A 22,881-nucleotide genomic window follows, 5' to 3' on the forward strand; every position below is an offset into this window, starting at 1 on the left:
AACATATTTTCGATTCGAAATGAATATTATCGAAGCACTGTAAGAAAATTATAACAATCAAATAACAAAATACATAGAAAATAAAACGACGGATAACAACACACATTGAATATATATTAAAAATACTATTCAATGACGTAATAGTACTATCAATAGCAATAAAAGGAAAGGAGTGCGTTACCTCTTCTACACATAGCACGTCTAACATTTATTTACTTACTATTATTCTATTATAGTTCACAACACTCAAAAATTTTCTTATCTTAAATCTTATCCTCGATAAATTGATATTGTGTCAAGTCATATCTAAACACCTTCCATAATACTATTTCATCAATAACGAGATAAGGAAAGGATGAAGCTATGTCTTAATTACCTCTTTCAATATAACACGTCAACATCTAGCTATCTACTAACCTTTTATTTCAATTATTAACTCTTTAACATGTTCGTATCGTGAATTATGTCCTCGGTAAGTTGATACTGTACCAAGTCATATCTAAACACCTCTTGTTGTTTTTTATTGTCAATGAAATGACAATGAAAGCAAGAGGCTAAGACTTACCTCTTTCACACATAGCACATCAAATATCCAACTATCAACACTTAAATATCTTCGTATCTTAAGTTCCGTCCTCGATAAGTTGATATCATGTCAAGTCATATCTAATCAGCTCTCATACATTCTCTTTCGTAAAAAAGGTGACAAGGAAAGCGAGAAGCTAAGCCTTACCTCTTTCACACATAGCGCATCAACATCCAACTATCAACTAATCTTCTGTTACAATTATCAACCCTCAAACATCTTCATATCTTGAATCACGTCCTCGATAAATTGATACTATGTCAAGTCAACACCTAATCATCTATTATAATTCTCTTTCTTCAATAGCGTGATATTAGAAAATTAAAGGCTAAGCCTTGTCTCTTTCACACATAACACGTCAACATTCAACTACCTTCAGATATTTTATTTCCGTTCTCAACATCAAACATCTTCATATCTAGGATCATATCCTTGATATATTAAAACTGTGTCGAATCATATCTAATCACTTCCCACGTGACCCGATTTTGCTTTTTCACAAAATCTAATTTCTTTTAAGGACAAAAATGTAATTGTGTCTAACCGCCATTAAAATAGAACTCTAGAAGGACAAAACAGTAATTGTACATATCCGCCATTAAAATGGAACTCTAGAAGCATCCAGTCGGCCTTCTTCTCTTTCTCACAAAAAAATCCCTAAAAAAACTGAAGCAGCAAACTCTCCTCTTTCATCTTTCTCATCGAACAAGGTATGGTTTTTCTTCCATTTTTTTGCTCAAAATTCTTCATTTTGCCTTCGTTTTGTTTTGATTTTTTGTTTGCATATCGATTTCCTTTGCTCTGTCTTGAGGTTTTGAGGTCAGTTTTCGTACAACTTGGTTAATTTTTTGTTAGATTCATTAGATATCTGTTGCCGTCTTTTATCAGTTATAGATACCAGGTAACGTTTTTTCACCAAAAGTAGTACATGACAGATATGAGTACCACTCTTTCATGTCTCTGTTTGCAAAACCCTAATTGAAGTGCAGAATATCAGGCGGTGATTGATGGAACCTTTTCGATTCTCCGAATGAGAGTGTTTGCATGCATTTTTTTCCTAATATATAGTTAAAAATTGCTTCTTTTTGCTTCATTTTTATGTTTCTTTGTTATTACTGCTTAATTTTTATCTCTTTTTGGGCTGAGTTGTGGCAATGTAGTGCTTAGGTTTTGAACCTGGACCACGAGTCAACATCTAGTTTTGTGCTTAGGTGATTCAAAATCTATATAAATAAAACATGAAGAAATGCATTATATGTACTTTGTATTTGTTACTGAGGAGCTTTGTATTAACACCTTTATGTCCCCTAGATCCGCCATTGTAGTCGAGGGTCTAGCTGAAACAACTTATCTATCCTGCAAGGTAGACTGACATCCGTAAACCTCACCTGTTGGGGTTTATATGGAGGCACTTTGTTGTTGTAGTTATTGAAAATTGCTTTTTTCAGTTAAGCATGATAATTAAAATATTTAAGTGAGTAGTTTGTTGGTTTTAATTTGTTAGGAATCCGCAGAGAATTAGGTATTGTGAGAATAATATATGTAATCTGAGATGTAGAAATTTGATAGATAGAAGCACTTGGGTTCCTTTTGTTTCCTTTGTTATAAACAGTTATGGAACTTAAAGGATTTAAATTTTGGTAATAGAAGAAAGTGCCAATGGACCTCTTCGTTGTGCTAGAGGCGACACATTGTTTTCTTTTAAGGTGATTGGGAATTGGGATGTATAAGGGCAATAAACTGAAGAATATGATTTAGAATTCATTTTGGCTGTCAAAGTTAAGTTGCACTGGTATTCTGCCCCTGTAATGAAGAAGTAGTTGGGCCCTTCTCGTGTATGCACATATATTTATTCTTTCTGTTTTTGAGTTACCAATGTAGTATCAGTTTCAAAAAAAATAAACAATACCAATGGAGAACCTTTCTAAAAACTCTCTGGTAAAATGCAATTCCTCGAGTTCAATTTTAGGTGAATTTTTTTTGTTCTTTTCTGATAGCTTTTTTATGCCTATTTAGTAAGTGGGCCATTGGTCATAGACAAAGTTCGTCGTAGGGATAAAACAAAAAAAGTAAAGAGGAGAAAGAACGGAATTTTTTTTCTTTCTTTCAATCCAAACAATAGAACGAAGAGAGCACTCAAAAAATGAAAGTCAAGTAAAGAAGTGTTAGTTAGAACTATCACTAGACTTCTTCCCCTCTTTCTTTTTTACCTTTTCTCTCTCCTTCTGTTTGTGCTTGACCCGAGGATATAATAATATGTCTAGAAAGGTGAGGGTGAGGTACCTTCCCCAGCATATGGAAAGAAAATTCAGGATCAAGCAAATGAATGTTTTTATGCGGAAGATTTTAATGAGAGGGTGACATACTACTATATTAGGAAATGCCTGAAAAGCTGGCTTGCGACACCATCGGAATTAAACTTATATTCAAGAGTGCCTGAGAACTATTTCAATGAGAATAGACTTTTGAATTTTAATGTATAATACAAATGAACATATAGCTAATAATCTATCTACTCCTCGGTGTTTGCTATCAAAAATGATGAAGTATCCCTATCTTGTTCAAATCATAGTTGACAAATTCTGGAGGAAAATTTGTCTGTAGAAAGGATGAGATAGTGCATTTGGACAACTCAAGGAGAATAGTTGAGGGTTGCAGAGAATTATTAATGTATGTATTCATAAGTTCATATTATAAATTATAAACTAGTTAGAAATAGCTTTTCCTATAGATCATGGATTAAGACTTTGTGATGTCAAATTAATGAATTCTATTTTCTGTTTTTCTTTTTTTGTTCCCATGTAATTTTTACCGTCTTATCCTGGATTTAAGACTTGTGCGTGGAGAATCAATTGGTCATTTTTGTTGCTAACAAAGTAACTATAAGAAGGCTGGTTTAAACTCATTGCGGGTAGCTCTTTGGGTTTGGGGGGGGGGGGTATATTATGCTCCTTTAAAATAGTAGCAATTGTCTCATTGAATGAGAAGTTCTTTTAGAGTAATGAGATTTCAGCAATTTTATAGTATCAGCTGGCACTGTATACAGACGTGTGAGTGCATATTATGTTGCCTCTTCATTGTTAAATAATTTACATGTGAATATTTTCTTTTTTCTTGTCTAGGTTAGTCAAGAATTGTTGACACGGCCATGGTGCAAGAGAGAACTGGAAATGGAGCACCTTCAAATGGGAATTCAGCAGGTGGAAATGCTTATACAATTGACTTGAATACATTCAGTAAGCGACTGAAGGCCTTGTATTCACACTGGCACAAACATAAGGATGACCTTTGGGCCTCTTCTGATGTCCTTGCTATAGCTACACCGCCACCTTCGGAGGACCTGAGATACTTGAAATCCTCAGCTTTAAATATTTGGTTGCTAGGTTATGAGTTTCCTGAGACGATTATGGTTTTCGGAGACAAGCAAATACATTTTCTGTGTAGCCAGAAGAAAGCCTCATTGCTTAGTGTTGTAAAATCTGCTGCTAAAGAGGCTGTGGATGTGGACGTTATCCTGCATGTGAAGGCGAAAAATGAGGATGGGACTACTCAAATGGACAATGTGCTTCACAATATCTGTATGCAGCCAAAGTCATATGGTCCTGATTGTTCAGTCGTCATTGGATATATTGCAAGAGAGGCCCCTGAAGGAAAACTCCTGGAGATATGGACCGATAAGATGAGAAATTCAAGCCTTACTCTTAGTGATATCTCAAATGGGCTGGCTGACCTCTTTGCTGTGAAGGAACAGAATGAGATAATAAATGTGAAGAAAGCTGCATATTTGACTGCTTCTGCAATGAAGAACTTTGTTGTTCCAAAGCTTGAGAAAGTTATTGATGAGGAGAAGAAAGTAACTCATTCTTTATTAATGGATGACACAGAAAAGGCTATTCTAGAACCTGCAAAAATTAAGGTGAAGCTGAAAGCTGAGAATGTTGATATATGTTACCCCCCAATCTTCCAGAGTGGTGGGAATTTCGATCTTAGACCTAGTGCTACAAGCAATGATGAACAATTGTACTATGATTCTGCCAGTGTCATCATATGTGCAGTTGGATCACGATACAACAGTTACTGTTCAAATGTTGCCAGAACATTTCTCATTGATTCAACTTCGACGCAGAACAAGGCTTATGAGGTTCTTCTTAAAGCTCACGAGGCAGCTATTGGTGCATTGAAGCCTGGAAACAAGCTTAGCTCCGTGTATCAAACAGCTCTAGAAGTGGTTGAGAGGGATGCTCCTGAATTTGTTAGCAACCTGACAAAGTCTGCTGGGACTGGGATTGGTCTTGAGTTCCGGGAGTCTGGCTTGATCATCAATGCTAAGAATGATAAGGTGGTGAGAGCAGGAATGGTTTTCAACGTGTCACTTGGTTTCCACAATTTGCAAGCTGGGACCACCACTGAGAAGAGTAAGAATTTTTCACTTTTGTTGGCAGATACGGTTATCGTCACAAATGATGGCCATGATGTGGTTACTCATTTGAGCTCTAAAGCCTTGAAGGATGTAGCCTATTCTTTCAATGAAGATGAGGAAGATGAGGAAGACGTTAAAGTGAAAGCTGATTCAAGCAGGATGGAAGCCTTGTATTCCAAGGCAACACTTAGGTCAAACAACCAAGAAGAGCTCCGAAGGCAGCATCAAGCAGAACTTGCCCGTCAGAAGAATGAAGAAACTGCTCGTCGTCTTGCTGGTGGAGGAGCTTTAACGGGGAATAACAAGGGTGCTGCTAAGGCCTCAAGTGACCTTGTTGCGTATAAGAGCATCAATGATCTACCACCTCCTAGGGATATGACTATTCAGGTTGACCAAAAGAATGAAGCCATTCTTCTACCAATATATGGTACTATGGTTCCTTTCCATGTGGCTACTGTTAAGACTGTTTCAAGCCAGCAGGATACCAACCGTAACTGTTATATCCGTGTCATTTTCAATGTTCCTGGTACCCCTTTTACACCTGTTGATGCAAATGCTCTTAAGAATCAGAGTGCTATTTACCTGAAGGAAGTTTCATTTCGTTCCAAGGATCCAAGGCACATAAGTGAAGTGGTTCAGCAGATTAAAACTCTTAGACGTAATGTCATGGCCAGGGAGTCTGAGAGAGCCGAAAGGGCAACTTTGGTGACTCAGGAAAAGCTTGTACTTGCAGGGAATAAATTCAAACCAGTTAGGCTGTCTGACTTATCGATTCGTCCCTCTTTTGGTGGTCGTGCAAGAAAGCTTCCGGGTACATTGGAAGCTCATGTTAATGGTTTCCGGTACTCGACCTCAAGACCAGATGAGCGTGTTGACATCATGTTTGGCAACATCAAGCATGCGTTCTTCCAGCCAGCAGAGAAGGAGATGATTACCCTTCTTCACTTTCATCTGCATAACCACATAATGGTAGGAAACAAGAAAACCAAGGATGTGCAATTCTATGTTGAGGTAATGGATGTGGTGCAAACACTAGGAGGTGGAAAGCGGTCTGCCTATGACCCAGATGAGATTGAGGAAGAACAGAGAGAAAGAGATCGGAAGAACAAATTCAACATGGACTTTCAGAATTTTGTGAACCGGGTGAATGATGTGTGGAGCCAGCCCCAGCTTAAAGGACTTGACCTGGAGTTTGATCAACCTCTGAGAGAACTTGGGTTCCATGGGGTGCCCTATAAATCATCAGCATTCATTGTGCCAACCTCAAGCTGTTTGGTTGAGCTGATAGAGACCCCATTTCTCGTAATAACCTTAAGTGATATTGAGATTGTCAACTTGGAGAGAGTTGGATTTGGGCAGAAGAATTTTGATATGGCAATTGTCTTCAAGGACTTCAAGCGTGATGTCATGCGCATAGATTCAATTCCTGTCTCTGCACTTGATGGCATCAAGGAGTGGCTTGACACAACTGACATCAAGTATTATGAGAGCAAGATGAACCTGAATTGGCGTGAAGTACTGAAGACCATAACTGAAGATCCCCAAAGGTTTATAGATGAAGGTGGTTGGGAATTTTTAAACATAGATGCTTCTGACTCAGAATCTGAAAATTCGGAGGAGTCAGACCAAGGCTATGAACCCTCAGACGCTGAACCTGAGTCAGATTCAGAAGACGAAGCCTCTGATAGTGAATCTCTGGTGGATTCCGAGGAAGAAGAGGAAGACTCAGATGAAGACTCGGAGGAAGAAAAAGGCAAAACATGGGAAGAGTTGGAGAAGGAGGCAAGCAACGCAGATAGGGAGAAAGGAGATGAACCTGACAGTGAGGATGAGAGGAGGAGAAAGAAGAACTTTGGCAAGTCCCGATCCGGTCCAAGTTCTGCTGGTTCTAAGCGAATGAAGTTCAGGTAGTTTTGCTGATTCAATTCCGTCTTAGAACATTACAAGTAGGTCTTCCTTGGAAGTTTTAGTTAGTTATCAAGTTCAGTTTTCTCTTGTATATTACTTCTAAATTGTTTCTCTTTGCACTCCACTTTGGGTTGTTAGACGCCGGTGGAGTTTGTCAGACTAGGTTCAGGTTCAAATGTTTCTGTTTACCTTCGTTCAGCTAGATATCATGTTTTTATGTATGCGTTTACAGTTGGCTGTGCGCGCAAACTTCTCATATTGAATTCCAACTGGAAACTTCTCCTTAGTTCTGGTCATGAATTATCTGCATCTTGATTTCAGAGTGAAATGTTACTCTACTTGTGTTTGCACATTACATCTTGGGATTTGGGAAGCTAATTGATTGTGAAATTAGCTCTATAGCTTTAATGACATTTGAACATGTCAATTCATGCATCAGTTTGTATCGATGCATTTAATGTTTAGAATGTGACCACTTCTATTCTTTAAGCTAACACTACACACTCTAATCTCTAATTTATGATAGTGACGACGTTTGTCTGAAAATTTCATGGTTGTTGTAGTGTGGTAATATTATACTCACTTTTGATGTTTAGATCTCATTTAGTTGTTATAAATAGAAGCACGTGCGATTTAATAATTTTGAGTGTGAATGTATAAAAAAGAAGTTGAAATTAACAATGTACGTGACACTAGTGATGAATGGCATAAATATTTTAGTATTACATTTAACAGCTAAAAAGAGTAACGCAGGGGAAAAGCATAAAATTGAAATACAGCTTGACAAATATTACATTCTAAGAAAGGAAAAACAAGACATCCATTGTAGGAAACAAATACTAAACCAATATGGTAAAAGGAAACAGAACACACAAAAGTCATATTTTTCAGAGGAAAACAACAGACGTTTTGATCCTTCCGCGATGATTTCTGTGTTAACGGGGCTAACCAGGATCATATCAGCAAGCTACATCGAATGGAGGTTGCTAACATGTCAACATTTATCAAACTTTAGGATCTCAAACCAATGAATTTCAGCATTGCTAAGCTTTGTGCTGCATTTTGATGCACGAAATGACAAGTTGGTCTTAAAAGAAAACGAGAACATGTATCATCCTTTCGATTCCAAGAAACTTACCTTGTTGAACCAGACTATCCGAGATGCATCAGACAGCTTGAGCAGGGGCCTAGTAAGGTTCTGAAATTCATTGAGTAAAAGCACTTGCATGGCAATGGCAACAACCATAAAAAGATAGAAAAAAGGCAGAGTCATTTTATCGTTTGTACTGACGGATGCCAAGTATGATGAAGGTGAGGTTGGATATTTACGGATGGAACTGGAGGATAGGCATGTCAATAATATCTAAGGGGCACTAAGAATGCCACCATTTGAACTGGGTATTTTGATAGCCCCCCTCAATATATTTGATGGTAGACTGCTCTTATTCGATCCGTGTAAGTTTTCGGGTGATTCAAGTACTCGAGAAGTCTGTAGCGCCATCTCAGCATGGAGTTGGAGGCAAGTCATAGCCAGCTGCAAAATTAGAAGAAATTAGGTTGGCTATGTAAAGCAGAAAAGAAAAACTCAAACATTGTGTTAGGTTATGAGACCAGAAAACAAAACCAAGCAGAGTTTAGAAGACTGTTCAAAAGGAGAGATTGATGGTAACAAGAACTACACCTTGGATATATCAGTTAGAGCATAAAAGCAATGACATTAAGAAAAGAGAAGATTTATCCGGACAAGCAAAGTGTAATCATAACTAAGTAACCTGCAAGCAATACTAGATAATTCTTATGCCAGACACACTATTAAGACCCAATGTCTCTGTGTGAGCTATAGGCTACGGTTCAAGCCATGGAATCAGCCTCGGATACTTGCGTCAAGGTAGATAGCCTACATAACACACCCTTAGGATGTGGCCTCCCCCGTACCCCGCATGAACACAGGATGTTTCATGCACCGGGCTGCCTTTTCTCTTCTCTTTTTTTTTTTTTGCTTTTTAAAAAAAAAACATACCGTCAGTTTATGAGCACCTTCAGAAAACAAATTACAGAAACTTGCCTTTGAAGACTTAAGACTTTAGTCTCTATCAGGACTTGAAATATGTATATATGTACCTGGAAATGGGGGGAAGGTACTAGTGGTGTCTACAAGACTACAACATAGTCTGCTAACAATCTACCGAGTTGTAGGTGTGCATAAAGCAAACAGAACAGAAGTTATAGGGGAACATTTAGATCGTTTGACTTACTGTGTAGCATTCCCTATCAATGTCAGATTCAGCAATATGAAGTGCCCAATTGCGAATCCACTCAAGTCCTTTTGAAATTTCAGAATTCCCCTCAACCAAGGCAGCTGCCACGGAGGAGGGATGAAGAGAAATCAGTACGCATGAAGCAGTAAACAGGACAGATCTCCTAACATAAGCCTCCACATGACGAGATATCTCCCTGCCAGTATAGAGAGGGAAATCTTAAGAGCGCATCTAAATGTACACGGAAAAATTGAACCAGAACTGGAATTCCCACTGACAAACTAGTGCATTGTCCAATTCCAACCAACAATTACAAATGGAGTCAGGTCACTTATACTCAGTTAAAGATAACAGTTTTTCTTTTTTCTTTTAGTTTTTGGATAAAGGACGCAGTTTCTTTTAGAAGTTAAAAAGAAAAGATTTTTCTTTCTCCAGTAACAACTCATCTTCTATTCCTAGACATTTGTAAGTTTAGAGGGGTAGTTGTGTAAGAAGGTATTATTCTCTGACATCATATATAAGAGTTACTACCTTGATCTTAACAATTCCAAAAGAGGAGATGCCAAAATAGATGCCTCTGGATGCATGGCTGAACACTTCATACAAACACCAAGCATGTAGATGAACTTCCCCAAAACAATGAAGTCTCTACCAAGCAAATCTACACCATGCCTTTTCTTATCAAATCCTTCCATGGCTGGAAGCATAAAAGCCGCTGCATACTGGGGAAACTTATTCTGGGACCATTCAAGCTGGTTTACCGGTAAAGCTGAATGAAGGCTCCAACGGCGTGTCTTTCCTCTCTTGATCTGACCTGATTTAGGGGGAAGTTCTCTCTCATAACCATGAGACCAGTTAAAAGGAGTCCCTGGTGTTGAAATTTCCTTCCAAGGGCCAGCTCCTGGAGGACCAATAGGTTTTGGCATGAACCATGCTTCATCACCAATGGATGATACAAGAGCGTTCGACCGTTGTTTAAGTCTTGAAATCCTTGTGTTTGCGAGCTCCTGTGCAGCCTCCGTCATTACATCAAGTATCATTAACCTCTGGCTGATATCTAAACTTGGTGAATATAGTAATTTATTTAGTGTACTGAGAGATTCATGAGGACATGTGACAATCAAAGCAACAATCGCTTTTTGTCTCTTCTCTTCAGAAGACTCTTCTTCCCCTTCAATAGTTGAATCAGAGCAGCGAAGTTGTATTAGGATACTGGTTAGATCAGAAGCTAAAAACTTGAGCTCATCAGGTGAAGCTCGTACAAGCTTCTCAGCAACATCAATAGCCTGGTCAATCTGCTAAGAGGAAAGACGTCAAAATGGCAAACAAGAGAACTTTTTTATCTACTTCAGTGATAACCTCGGAGCACATGTATTACTAAAGACCAAATTATTTTTAGTAATCTTGATAACTATAAGCTTATAGTTATCTGATCAATTCTCGTTCTACTATACGCTGGTACAGATCATTCATAGAAACAAAAAGGGCATCAAAGCTTGTTCATTTCTTAGAAGGATGACAAAATTAACACTCTACAGATTGTCTGATATATGGATATAAGAATTTTGAACTCACACCATCAGCATCATCAGATTTCCTTAGTGCTCCAATCACATCCACTAACTGTGAGAAATTTCTTTTTAGATCTGCACCATCATCTGACAAGTCATATGGCTGCAAAGACGAGTCATTCGAGGACTCGGAAGTTTCACTTGCATTATCATCATCATCTTTACTAGAGTCAACCTCATTATTTAGGGATGCTGGATCAATGATCTCATCTGGATCAACAGCTTCATATCCAAATAATTTCTTCTTTTTAGTCATCTTATTATCATGTCTGCTGGCAGCTATATTGACCTTTCCAGCTGCTGTGGTTGAACAACCCTTATTTCCATCTATGTCTGTGGGCCTAGCCAATAATCTTTTTTCTGGGGTTAATAAACCAAAGTCCCAGTCAATAGCTTCCTCACGGCAACTATCGTCAAGGTAGAGAGGATTTTGGGGGTCAATTACTTTGGAAAATGCTAATGCAACACTGCTAGCCATTTTTCGAATCAAATGGTCAGTACTTCCCAACCTACCTGTTAGCAACCATAAAAAATATAAGAAGAATTAAATCAACTAGTTAATGTTCATCCAGAAAGATATTGTTGAATAGCAGTAAGAGCGAAATTTTACAGCTCACTCCTTCAAGAATACAGTGCATTGCATCCTTGGTTGCATCTAAATCTTCTTTAGACATCTTCTCTAAGCAAAGGCCTAAGGCAGCAGTTATATCTGGATCTTAAATTAAGGAAACATAAATATATGGAGTAGAACCTAAAGGAAATACACATCTTACAACTTTTCTCAACCAAAAGAAAAAAAGTAGATGCAAAATTTACAGCTACAAGAAAAGAAAAAGAATACAGGCTTGCTGCTCAATTGGAATTGATTGCACAAAATCCCGTTTGGACCAAGTCTTCACAAGACGCTGAAGAGTCTCTGAGAGAGTACGGAGGTTACAGGATTTTACTGATGAGGACTTTTCAGGGGAACACTGAAAAACAGCAAAGTGAAGAATCCATCTCAAGCATTTACTAGGGAATACTTTCCACACTAAGAATTTCTCAAGAAACATGGACCTGAAAGAGAAAATTGAACAAAAAGATACATCAATTTTAAAACATGATGTTCTATCCCAGATTAACAATCTTTTCAAGACATTAAAGAGGAACCCAAATTCTATAATAATATAATGCATAGTGAATATACACAACCTAACTGAGGCTTGTTGATGGAAAACCTGATGAAACAATATCCACAAAATCCAGTGAGCTTCAATATCTCCTGTGTTCTGAGCTGCTAATTGTTTGAGTAGCTGTTCGGTCATTCTTTCTAAGGAGTAAGGGTCTTTTATTGACTCCATCATCTTTAACCAGAATCGCAGACCAGGCGTGGATTGAAATGCTTCATCCATAGGGACATCCGAATTTGGTGGTAAGAAGCTCTGTACGTGTTTATGTATTTCAGGAACCACTACACCTAACAGCACATCTACAGTTCCAGAAATTGATTCCACTTTATAAACTGATATATCAAACTATTTTTACAAATACATAAGTACTCCCCCCCCCCCCCACCCGGGTCCCAAATTATGTCATGCAAGTCGAAACGCTTGACAGAGCACAAAGTTTAAGAAACAACGAAATTTTGAATCTTGTGGTCTAAAACAAGCCATAGATATTTTTTGTGGCTATAAATCATCTCACTAAGAGTAAAATCAGAAGTTTAAACTTAAACTGTTTCTATATATATAAAAAGGTATCGTTCCTCTTGGAACAACCTAAAAAGGAAAGTGCATCACATAAATTGGGACAAAGGGACTATGATTCTTTGAACAATTTGCTTGTGTTGATCAAATGTACCTGTTGATCCTCGCCGACTAATGCGAGCAAATGCTTCACCCATTAACAGCATGACACCACCTAAGTTGTTTTTATCAATGTGATCTCCTCCATCTAAAAGCTTGTCCCATTCTTGTGCTCCCGCAAGAAGTTGAGCGGTGATATGCTTGAAGAACACACTGAAATTCACTGGTAAAGAGTGGAACAAGACCAAGGAGGCAAAAAAGGAATAAATAGCAAAGAGAAGGAAACTACAGTACGTATGCAACCATGAAGCTTCAAAGAAAATTGTAATTGGCACAAGTAGTGTTCCCTGCCAGATCAGAAGGAAGAGGAATTGAAAACGAAATTAAATTGTAAAGTGAACAACCGCTTACAACCCACAAGCGTGGGGAGGACAGGGAGGGGGGGAGAGAGCTTTGGCTTTGTTTTCTCTGACCATGACACAAGACTATTGAAAAAACTTCCAGCTCATTTTGAGGAGCTCAACTTAACATCATAATAGATTCAACAGGTACTTACTGCATGAAAACAGACAATCTAGTCAGAGGGAACTTTATCCCAAAAAAATAAATAAAAAGGATACTATGATGATAATGCATTTGGGGTTCTTGCGTGTGCTTTATCAGGTATAGATGTAAGGAGCTGGACCACCAGGGATATAATCTGCTTGAGCTCTTCATGGGCAAGATCTTCCTGACAGTAGGTAGACAATTCTCGAGCAATCTGAGTAACTCCCATATTGTCAAGCAAACAAAGCACAAGCAATCTGCAGTAAGAGTTTAATAGATGAGAAGTAAGGAAGCCATTACTTTGTGAGCATATCTCAGACGGGAGAGTGTTGCACCATTCAAATAAGTCTACATAGTCTTGTATGATTAGACATCAGTGCTCAGTATAACACATTAGCACCACAATGAGACAGAATAACACTACCATACGAACAGAAAAGATATTATGGGCAGAACAAAGCAATGTGCTAACAACCAACAATAAAACCACTCACATAATATTTATAGTATAGCTTCCCACCAATTTCATTTTGGGACTACAATTAAAATTTAAAACAACATGTTGCTAGTTCTGAAGTGATAACTGCCTAAATATTAACAGTTTTCCACCTGCACATTTCTAGACAGCGATTTTATTCTTCATAGTCTGACTTAGTGAAACATAATGCAATGAAATAAAGCCAATGAAAAACTATCTCATGTGTATGTATATGACAGCATAGAATTGTTAAGACTGCATTCTCACTTTACCAGAACTTGCCACAAAGAGAGATAGAATGTACTGAATAGGTACTCTATGAACCACATACACACAAAGTGGAAGATGTTTTGCTACCTTTCAGCATTTGAGTGGACGGAACAGTTGTCATCATCACTACTACCTCTCCATTGTAGACAAGGAGCTAACTTTTGAACAACCTCAATAACTTGGCCTCTCAAAAAGAACACATCATAGATGTGCATCCTTGCAGAAATGGGGAGACATGTCAGCCAATCATAAGCCACATCTGAAAAGAAAAAAAAAGGATTAGACTTGTCATACTAAGAAACCAACCAATACATCAAGATGATAATTCTAAGCAGGCTCTCTGTCAAAGGAATCATATCAATTTACACAAAAGCATCATTGCAACAATTATTATTCTAAAAATGTGTCTATGTAACTCTACAAAGAGTGAACTGAATACAACAAACACAATGAGCAACATAGATTAGAGGAAGTAAAAATTTCATTCACAATTACTTCCTAAAACCAATTCCAGAAGTAGAATTTTTTTCTCCGGGGTCTCTTTTTTTTAAAAAAAAACTAAAGATAACGAACTACATGAATCAAAGGATACGGAAGTTACACCTCACAATTAATTCTGAAAACCAAGAAAAGAAATACAAAAACAAAAACAAAAACAGTTCAAAGAAACATCCTCTTGGGGTTTTAAAGAAGAGATCTGTCATTTGACTAAATGACCAGGATTATCAACCTCACCATATAACAAAATCTTAGCCAATGTTGCGAAAGCAGGGCCTTTATAGAAAATCTGCCACCATTCATCTCTCTCGTGTGTATCCGGGAGTCTCGTACTTGTTAACTTGAGTGAAAAAAACAATTAAATCATTACACGAAAAGAAAACCCAGAAAACATAACAATATAGTCCAGAAAAAATTAGCTACATACCTGTTCCCTGTACTGCTCGCTAATGCTACCTATACATTGACCAAAATTAGAAGAAGATTAAGTAAATATAACATTACTCGTTAGACAGAAATTGAGACATTAATCAACCATAAAAGTTTATTTAACACTGAGAACACACCTGCGAGGGAGTGGGAGTCAAGAGGGAAAAGACGAAGGGCGAGGGAATGAAGAGCACAGATGACTTGATCAACGTGTTTGGCATCATTGATTGAGGCAATGACCTGACCCACCTTTTCTAGTACCTCTCTCTTTTGCCTTGATTCTGCTTCCTTCTCCATAGACCCCAGAGGAGTTTTGTCTTTCATTTTGCTGGTTTTCAGTAGTAATCAATAATTGGAAGTTTAGTCTCTGATCGTCGGAAAGGATTAACTGGATTAACAAGAGCAACAAGCATTATAAGAAGCTTAACGTATTTGAACAGAAAATATTAATAAGAGTGGCAAATGTACTACAGTACTACATAAAAAAAATAGTCTGAAGAACCAAATGATACAAATTCAACAACAATTGCTTTTAATATCTCTTACGCAGACCAATTCCAAACCAAACATAACTTTATCATCAGGAAATTACACAATCAAGATTGAAGAACATCAACGCCTCTATTAATGTCAGTAATTACCAACTAGAAAATCAAACCAAATGTTACTAATTCAACAAAAATTCCTTTTTTTTTTTAAATGAGAAGGAAACAAGTTGTATATATTAAAAATCAGTACATGGGTTTTACGCTGACCATATTTACAAGTAAACAAAAACGAAAAGAGCTAACACACCAATCTACAATCCTATAGGAACCTAATATGTCTAAAATAGAAATGTTATCTTCCGTATAAATCCAAATATTGCTTCTCATATCCAGTATACAGAAGAATTTTCCATATAATCATAACTTCAGCACCGTGAGCCGAGACAAAAAAAAACACTAGGCGATTTCTTCCATCTGTTCTAACCTTGGTAGACAATTACTTCATACCTGTTTCGCTCTTAGAATTAGTCGAGCTGCGCAAAATGAAAGCTGCCCAAACACCATAATTATCCAAAAAATAAAAACATAACTTTCCTTAGCAAGCAATTATAAAACCAAGATTGAAGAACTCCAACACCTTTACTACTGTCAGTAAATACTAAGTAGTACAAAATACAACCCTAGATGCCCCAAACCCAAAATGAAGGAGCATTTATACAGCAACACAGACAAAAAAAATATATCACAAAATCAAAAAAAAAAAGTTCCATGCTACCAAACAACTGTATTTTGCATTTGGGTTTTCAAAAACTCATTAATTTTCATTACAATTTCGACGGGAATCTTACCGGAAAAAGTGATTCTTGCTCACCGGAAACTGCTCAATTGATGAAGGGTATAGGCTTGGAAAATCCCAATTTCATATTTCTAAAGTTTTATTTTTATATATTATATGAAGGGGCTAAATATTAAATACTTTGTAAATTTAACTCCATAGGTTTTTTTATATATATTTGCGTTTTAAAAAAATTAATTTGACTAATTTAAAATTAAATTACATTATATTGATTTGATATTACAAATAAAAATTTAGATACTCAAAATTGTAAGAAGATACTATAAATTATAAAAGAAATTCATATTATAAAAACACATCATAAAATATAAATTAAAGTTATTATAATTTAACTCTAAAATAATTATAATAAGTTCATGACAATTAAAAGTGAATCGTAATAATATTGATTTTTCGAATAATGGTGCTTCAAAAGTGGCTATTTTTTTCACTTCTATTTTTTTTTAAATATATGTAATTTGAAGTTGCAACAAATTGTGTTTGAAATTGTAAATATACTTTGAGGTTTGGTATTTTTTGTGCAAACAAATTTTGATTTAAAATTTTGTTTGAAGATTTTAATTTTTAAGTAGAAAAGATGAATTTATATATATATATTTCAAGTTAGGATATTTTTTTTACCAAACAATCCTAAATAAATACGTCAAAAGATTAATAATAATAATAATATTTTATCTAATATGTCCTATGAAACAACCCTTTACTACGTAACTTAAAATAATTTTTAAAATTAAGGTTCTATCGATGCAATTTTAAAATAATCGAAATTTAATACAGGTATCGGACATTAAAACGGATATAAATTAAATAATGTTAAAAATGGCTAGTTGAGTAAAATGTTCAAAAAGAAAATTTGGGATTCAGAATCGGGTCGATTGCCAAACACACTTACAACCCGGTAGATTTTTCAGTCACTTTCTCCTCGACGGCGACAACCCAAAACCACCGTGGTGCAGCTGATTTTTCCGGTCAATACGGTGTCGTTTACTTCACTATTGTAGTGTTCATCCATCGACTTACGGTTTCGAAAATTCATCGATGATACATTTTGTGTCGAAGGTGAAAAATGCGGGTGTATCAATCAGCTTTGTATCGTAGAAGACCTATCAGCATCAGTTATCAATGGCCGCATCAAGGTACGTTTCTGATATTACTTCACTTGTCTATGTTATTAAAAAAAATGTTTTTTTTTCCGAAGTTATAGATCTCTTTATATTGCTTATAATTGTGTATTTCTAATTATGCCTAGAACTGGACTTAATAAGGATGATTAATTGCTTATTTTATGGTTTTTCATTATGATGATGGGAGTATAAGGTTCATATTGCCATTTAGTACCTAAGGGTGTGATGTAGTGGGTTGGGAAACATGAGGTTTCAGGTTTATAGCCCAGGGAAGCAAAAATACAATGTGGTTTCTTCTCATTTTGTTGAGTCTTTGATGGACAGGGTTATCTCAATAGCATATGTATCCTGTTCAATTAGTTGAGGTGCGTGTGCGTTAGCTCAAACACGGCATAATATGAACTAAAATGAAATAGAGATAATGAAGTAAGTTGGGGACTAACTTACGGAACAGTCACGAGGTTTTCACGTGCCTTCTAACACCTTTAACTACTTCTTTAACCACCATGTAACTAACTTGCCCACTTGCTAAGTCTTACTTAATCCACTGGCTAGTAAACCGTAATTACATATCACCAGGGTTATAGAAAAAAAAAGGGTTCAGATCGTGATTGATATGAGAAATATGTTTGCCTTAAAAAATCTTTTTTGATCAATTTTCATAATTTAGACAAAATAAAGTAAATGAGTATGGTAATCTATGAGGTAGAGCTAGTGATAGTGTTGATGATATTCGTTCACAACAATGTTCAAGTCTTGATGAGGCAGGTGATGCGGGGTAAGAATCTGTTATTTCTAAAAAATAAAACAACTACGGCCCATAAGTAAGTGATGTAGTTATTCTCCCCCTTTTGGTAGAAAATATTTTCTTGGAGAGAAAAGTTTCAACACCATAAGGTAACTGTACACTGGAAATGATTTCAAGAAGGTTGATATTGGGTGAGCTCCCTATCCTCCTTTTTTCTTACCATTTCTAATAGAAAAATATTTCAACAAGGAACATGTTATATGAAAAATATTTGCCATCGTTCCAAATTTATCGCCAGCAACTGCTCTAATACAAGTTTTATTTTGTCAGGTGCAGAATTTTGGTGAAGGGAAGTGTTGAAAGGGTTGCTCATTCCCTTCTTGCCAGCACCAAGGCCAGGAACTCAGTGGTCTGGACAACGTCCCCTACCGGACTTTCTTTTATCTTTTCCAGATTACATTCACAATGTAGAGTTTGTCATAGAGGATTTACCTCCAGCACTTTCTATGAGGCAAAAGGAACCTTATGGAAGACGTGCAATTCGAAAGCTAGCTGTTTGTTCCTTACGAATGAGACTGTCTCACACCATGCTCGAGTTGCCTGGAAACGGCTACTTCAAATTCATTCAAGCTGTGGAACAATACTTCCACCAATAAGTAGGGTTACATGTGTGATGAGCCTTGCTTTGTCTCGCTCACATCTGGTATCTCCTGGCATTTTGGCCTTCCTTATTGGACAGCTAGCATGGAATCAAAGTGTGCTTGCAGAAGCAGAAGGTTTCACATCCCCAGAATCGCTCTACATGCATGCAAAGGATGGACATATCTACTTGACTTCATTTATCTTCTTGCTTTTAGAGGGCTTGATATTGCTCTCGAGGGCAGTATACTTAGCTTTGTTGTTCACCCCTTGTATGCTAATGGCTCCTTTTGCTGACTCCTTTGGTATTGAGTTTAGGAAGACGTGGCTTCGTGCTGTGAGAAGAACTCTAGAGAAGGCAGGTCCAGCATTCATTAAGTGGGGTCAATGGGCAGCAGCAAGGCCAGATCTGTTTCCAGATGATATGTGTAATGAACTTGCTGAACTCCACTCAAAGGCACCAGCACATAGCTATGCATACACAAAAAGAAGCATTGAGAAGGCGTTTGGACGGAAGCTGCCTGAAATATTCGAGAATTTTGAGGAGGAGCCTGTCGCATCGGGTAGTATTGCTCAAATTCATCGGGCAACCTTGAAATTCCGATATCCTAGACAGCGGGTTAAACCCATTCGTGTCGCTGTCAAAGTTAGGCACCCAGGCGTTGGTGAATCTATCAGGAGGGATTTTGTACTAATTAACATGTTTGCAAAAGTTTCAAAGGTCTTCCCAACTTTGAAGTGGTTGAGACTGGATGAAAGCATACAGCAGTTTGCGATCTTTATGATGTCACAAGTTGATCTTTCTAGGGAAGCAGCTAACTTGAGTCGTTTTATATACAACTTCCGCAGATGGAAGGATGTATCATTTCCCAGACCTCTATATCCTTTGGTGCATCCTGCAGTTTTAGTGGAAACCTATGAAGACGGTGAAAATATCTTGCGCTACATTGAAGAGCTTGAAGAACCTATGAAAGAGTTTGAAGGACGTGAGAGCATCCGAAGTGCCCTTGCTCACATTGGGACTCATGCACTACTGAAGATGATGTTGGTATGTCTGTGTAATTTAGCCATACGGTAAAGTCGAAGTTGGTTATTAATTAATAATGAAATACTTTACTTGATTAAAAAAAGTAATTCAAGAAGGATTATGCCAATAGAAACGTGACTGAAAGTAAAACTACCGAAGTACATAGGTAAAGATTGGTTGCTAAGAAAATGGAGGATCTCCTAGTGAAAAGAATACTTTATCTTCGATATTGAGGCGTGATGTTCAAGTAGAAAGGACCACCATTGACTCTTGCACAGGAGCATTAGTTGGGGTTGGGGTTTAACATACCCAACAACAAAAAAAGGGTCATTTTATCAGGGCATCATGTAGAATATCTGAACATTATAACATACTATTCCTCAGAAATGGAGATTAGATTCATTGTGAGCTCTTAATTTCTTATTGCTTTAATAAATTTGTACAGCATAAATCAACTCATGGGACTACTCGGGTATTATGTTGTTGTAAATCAACTTCTGATATAAACTAAATACCTAAATCAACTTTGCAATTGTGGCTTGAGTTTTTGTGATGGTAATAATGAGCAAAACTCTCTGGGTTAGTCACCAAATTTATCGAACATGTTGACCTCATTAATTGCTGAGAGCAGCTTTTCAGTAAAGCGAAGATCTTCCTTTGTTGAACAATTATGCATTAGCTGCCTCATATTTTTATTTTTTTTGGTTTTGTATAAGAAGTCCGTAAGCTGTCAAACTAATCTTTTCTTAGTTACAGTCTTCAACTTGAGATTGTTTACTCTTTTCTCCTATTATTTAGGGAAGTGGAAAATGCTCTTCCATTGGGATCTTACAATTCCTCAATTTTGCAACATAGTCATTAAAATTGTTCTCTCTTTTTGATACTATACCATTTAATTCCAGGTGGATAATTTCATACATGCAGACATGCATCCTGGGAACATTCTTGTTAGATCACCGCAAGACAGAGCTTCAGGTAAAGGACTTTTCAAATCGAGACCTCATGTGGTCTTCCTTGATGTGGGTATGACTGCTGAGCTATCCAATAAGGACAGACTCCTCCTGCTGGAGTTCTTTAAGGCTGTGGCACTTCGAGATGGCCGCACTGCTGCAGAAAGTACTCTTGGACTATCTAAACAACAGAGCTGTCCGAACCCAGAGGAATTCATCAAGGTGCTTTCTTATTTTTTGCTGTAAAAGAATGATGAAGTCCATAATTGTACAATGTTGGCAGACTGTTGATTACTTGATTCTCATTAGTCGATTAATTGTCCAAGAAGGAAAAGCTAAATCGGTATCTTACTTCGCATCTTGCATTTTCGTTTAACTTGACTTCAAGTGCAGTGCATATGTTACACCTCTTTCAGGGATAATAAAAGGAAGCATAAAAGCCATCCTCTATCATCTTGTCTTAGGTCCATATATGAATATGTCAAATATACTTACAAGTGATTCATTTTTCTATAAGTTTGTCTTCCTTGCACGGGATGGTGCTACCACACCACCATGTATCTGTGGCAAATTTTTTGATGCAGCATGTACATATGCCATAAAAATAATAGAATTTTTAAAAAGAGAGGAGATGCACAGTTATATAGGTGAAAGACGTCCCAAGTGAAGCAGCTCCATGATGCTTGCTTGTGTGAACTGTGAAGATGAGAATCAATTGTAAAAGCTTTTGTCCCACTTATTATATGTCTGATGAGATACAAACACTCATTTTTAAGTCTCTTTAGTGAACTATGTCAAAAACCCCAAATTTTTTTAGATTCATGTCTTTGTTGAATAACATAATGTAGATTTTGGTAATAGGATGTGGAGGGAACTTTTGACTTCTGGAAGACAGCTGAAGGGGATGGCATTCATCCGGCAGATTGCATGCAACAATTGCTTGAGCAAGTTAGACGTCATCGGGTGAACATTGATGGCAACATTTGCACTGTGATTGTGACTACTTTGGTGTTGGAGGTACCTTTTGGCCTTATTTGATGCTTTTACCGTCTGATAACTCAGCGCTGCACAGACTTGTCTGCTATATTCCTATATTAACTTATCCTGTTTTAATGGTTCTTATGATCTATTATGTGTTCTGGGAATGTCTGCGTCTATCTTTCTCAAGTATTATCTGGATTCTGATAAAAAATCTGCCGAATGTGATTGTTGAAATTTAGTTATCAGTAAAGCTAGCCCAAAATAATTATCCCATACTACATTTTCTATTGATAACCCAACCACAGAAGTAGATGCTTGAGAAGCATCCAAGGGTATGACCTAGTGGTCTATGAAGTGGGTTGAGAACCCTGAGGTCTCAGGTTTAAATCCCAACACAAAAACACTAGGTAATTTCTTCCCATTTGTCCTAGCCTTGGTGGACAGAGTTACCTAGTACTTGTTACTGGTGGAAGGTGGCAGGCTTCCGTGGAATTAGTTGAGGCCGGATACCATGATTATTAAAAGAAAAAAGATGGATGTTATCTCTGATCTATTCTTCTTTTGATTTAACGTATCCCACTTTCCTCTTTCCTCTCTCCTTCTAGATTTTTCTTCCCATGCCCTATTCTACATGATTCATCCTCCCCCTATTTTTCTTCCAAATGCTAATAGAACGAAAAGCTTAGGGTAATAATTTGTTTGAACATATACCATGATGCTTTTCTGTCTTCCTACAGGGATGGCAGCGGAAACTGGACCCTGAATACGACGTGCTACAGACACTGCAAAAGTTGCTTTTCAAAGACGATTGGGCAGAGTCTCTCTTTCACACAATTGGAGGGTTGATGGCGCCATAAAAAAGGTGTCTCATTTGCTCGCTTCCCCGCCCCACCCAGCCTACCTAAAACAATCCCACAATTTTGATGGAGTAATATATAGTAAAGGGAAGATAAGTGAAATATACACACAGCATCTGGCTTTAGAGAATAAGGATTGTATACCTTTCACTCTTTTTCGTTTTAGATTTTACAATTAGATTAGTTCTAACCTTGATATCATTGTTTCTTATTTATTTTTCGTCACAGTGTGAGACGATAATAAGTACTTATCAAGAATGTATTGATGAGAGTATTTGGGATTTAAGGTGTGGTTAGTTCATTGATTAAAAATTGAAATTGATGAGAGCAACTAGCAGGATTCTTCTAAGTTAAATGTTTAGAGGTTGAGCCATATCTCATGCAGGCTATAATGCATGGAAATTATGTATCCCAAGGAATTGGAAGGGACATTTTATATTAATCCAACAGTTATATATTCAAA

The 22,881-nt window shown here is 37.0% G+C and overlaps 3 protein-coding genes across 6 annotated transcripts; 2 read left to right on the forward strand and 1 right to left on the reverse strand.

The window, feature by feature from the left end:
- The first annotated feature begins 843 nt into the window (after positions 1-843).
- LOC101247071 (FACT complex subunit SPT16-like) lies at positions 844-7,200 on the forward strand. Of its 2 annotated transcripts, none has more exons than XM_004248233.5 (2): positions 844-1,296; positions 3,709-7,200. In XM_004248233.5, the coding sequence occupies exon 2, from the start codon at positions 3,735-3,737 to the stop codon at positions 6,915-6,917; it is 3,183 nt and encodes a 1,060-aa protein (XP_004248281.1). In that variant the 5' UTR covers positions 844-1,296; positions 3,709-3,734; the 3' UTR covers positions 6,918-7,200. The 2 variants fall into 2 exon arrangements, with proteins under 2 accessions (XP_004248281.1, XP_010327152.1); XM_010328850.4 differs by having other exon boundaries at positions 1,061-1,296; positions 3,714-7,200.
- Positions 7,201-7,588: 388 nt separating this feature from the next.
- Positions 7,589-16,217, reverse strand: LOC101243934 (uncharacterized). 2 transcript variants are annotated; one of them, XR_743404.4, is made up of 15 exons: positions 16,085-16,217; positions 14,886-15,136; positions 14,747-14,775; positions 14,557-14,659; positions 13,909-14,080; positions 13,148-13,330; positions 12,583-12,740; positions 11,935-12,211; positions 11,585-11,799; positions 11,354-11,452; positions 10,748-11,256; positions 9,704-10,467; positions 9,170-9,368; positions 8,053-8,448; positions 7,589-7,969 (listed from the first exon to the last, which is right to left on the reverse strand). XR_743404.4 is itself a non-coding variant. In XM_010328849.4 (14 exons), exons 2-14 carry the CDS (start codon positions 15,070-15,072, stop codon positions 8,278-8,280), a joined length of 3,066 nt encoding a protein of 1,021 aa, XP_010327151.1. In that variant the 5' UTR covers positions 15,073-15,136; positions 16,085-16,217; the 3' UTR covers positions 7,589-8,277. The 2 variants fall into 2 exon arrangements, 1 of the variants encoding a protein (XP_010327151.1); XM_010328849.4 differs by having other exon boundaries at positions 7,589-8,448.
- A 700-nt stretch (positions 16,218-16,917) lies between these two features.
- LOC101246766 (uncharacterized) lies at positions 16,918-22,881 on the forward strand. 2 transcript variants are annotated; one of them, XM_004248232.4, is made up of 5 exons: positions 16,918-17,228; positions 18,295-19,651; positions 20,533-20,802; positions 21,442-21,597; positions 22,299-22,881. In XM_004248232.4, the coding sequence occupies exons 1-5, from the start codon at positions 17,215-17,217 to the stop codon at positions 22,416-22,418; spliced, it is 1,917 nt and encodes a 638-aa protein (XP_004248280.1). In that variant the 5' UTR covers positions 16,918-17,214; the 3' UTR covers positions 22,419-22,881. The 2 variants fall into 2 exon arrangements, with proteins under 2 accessions (XP_004248280.1, XP_069146207.1); XM_069290106.1 differs by having other exon boundaries at positions 16,922-17,228; positions 18,301-19,651.

This window comes from Solanum lycopersicum, chromosome 10, assembly GCF_036512215.1.
Source record: "Solanum lycopersicum chromosome 10, SLM_r2.1".
Classification (NCBI taxonomy): Eukaryota; Viridiplantae; Streptophyta; class Magnoliopsida; order Solanales; family Solanaceae; genus Solanum; species Solanum lycopersicum.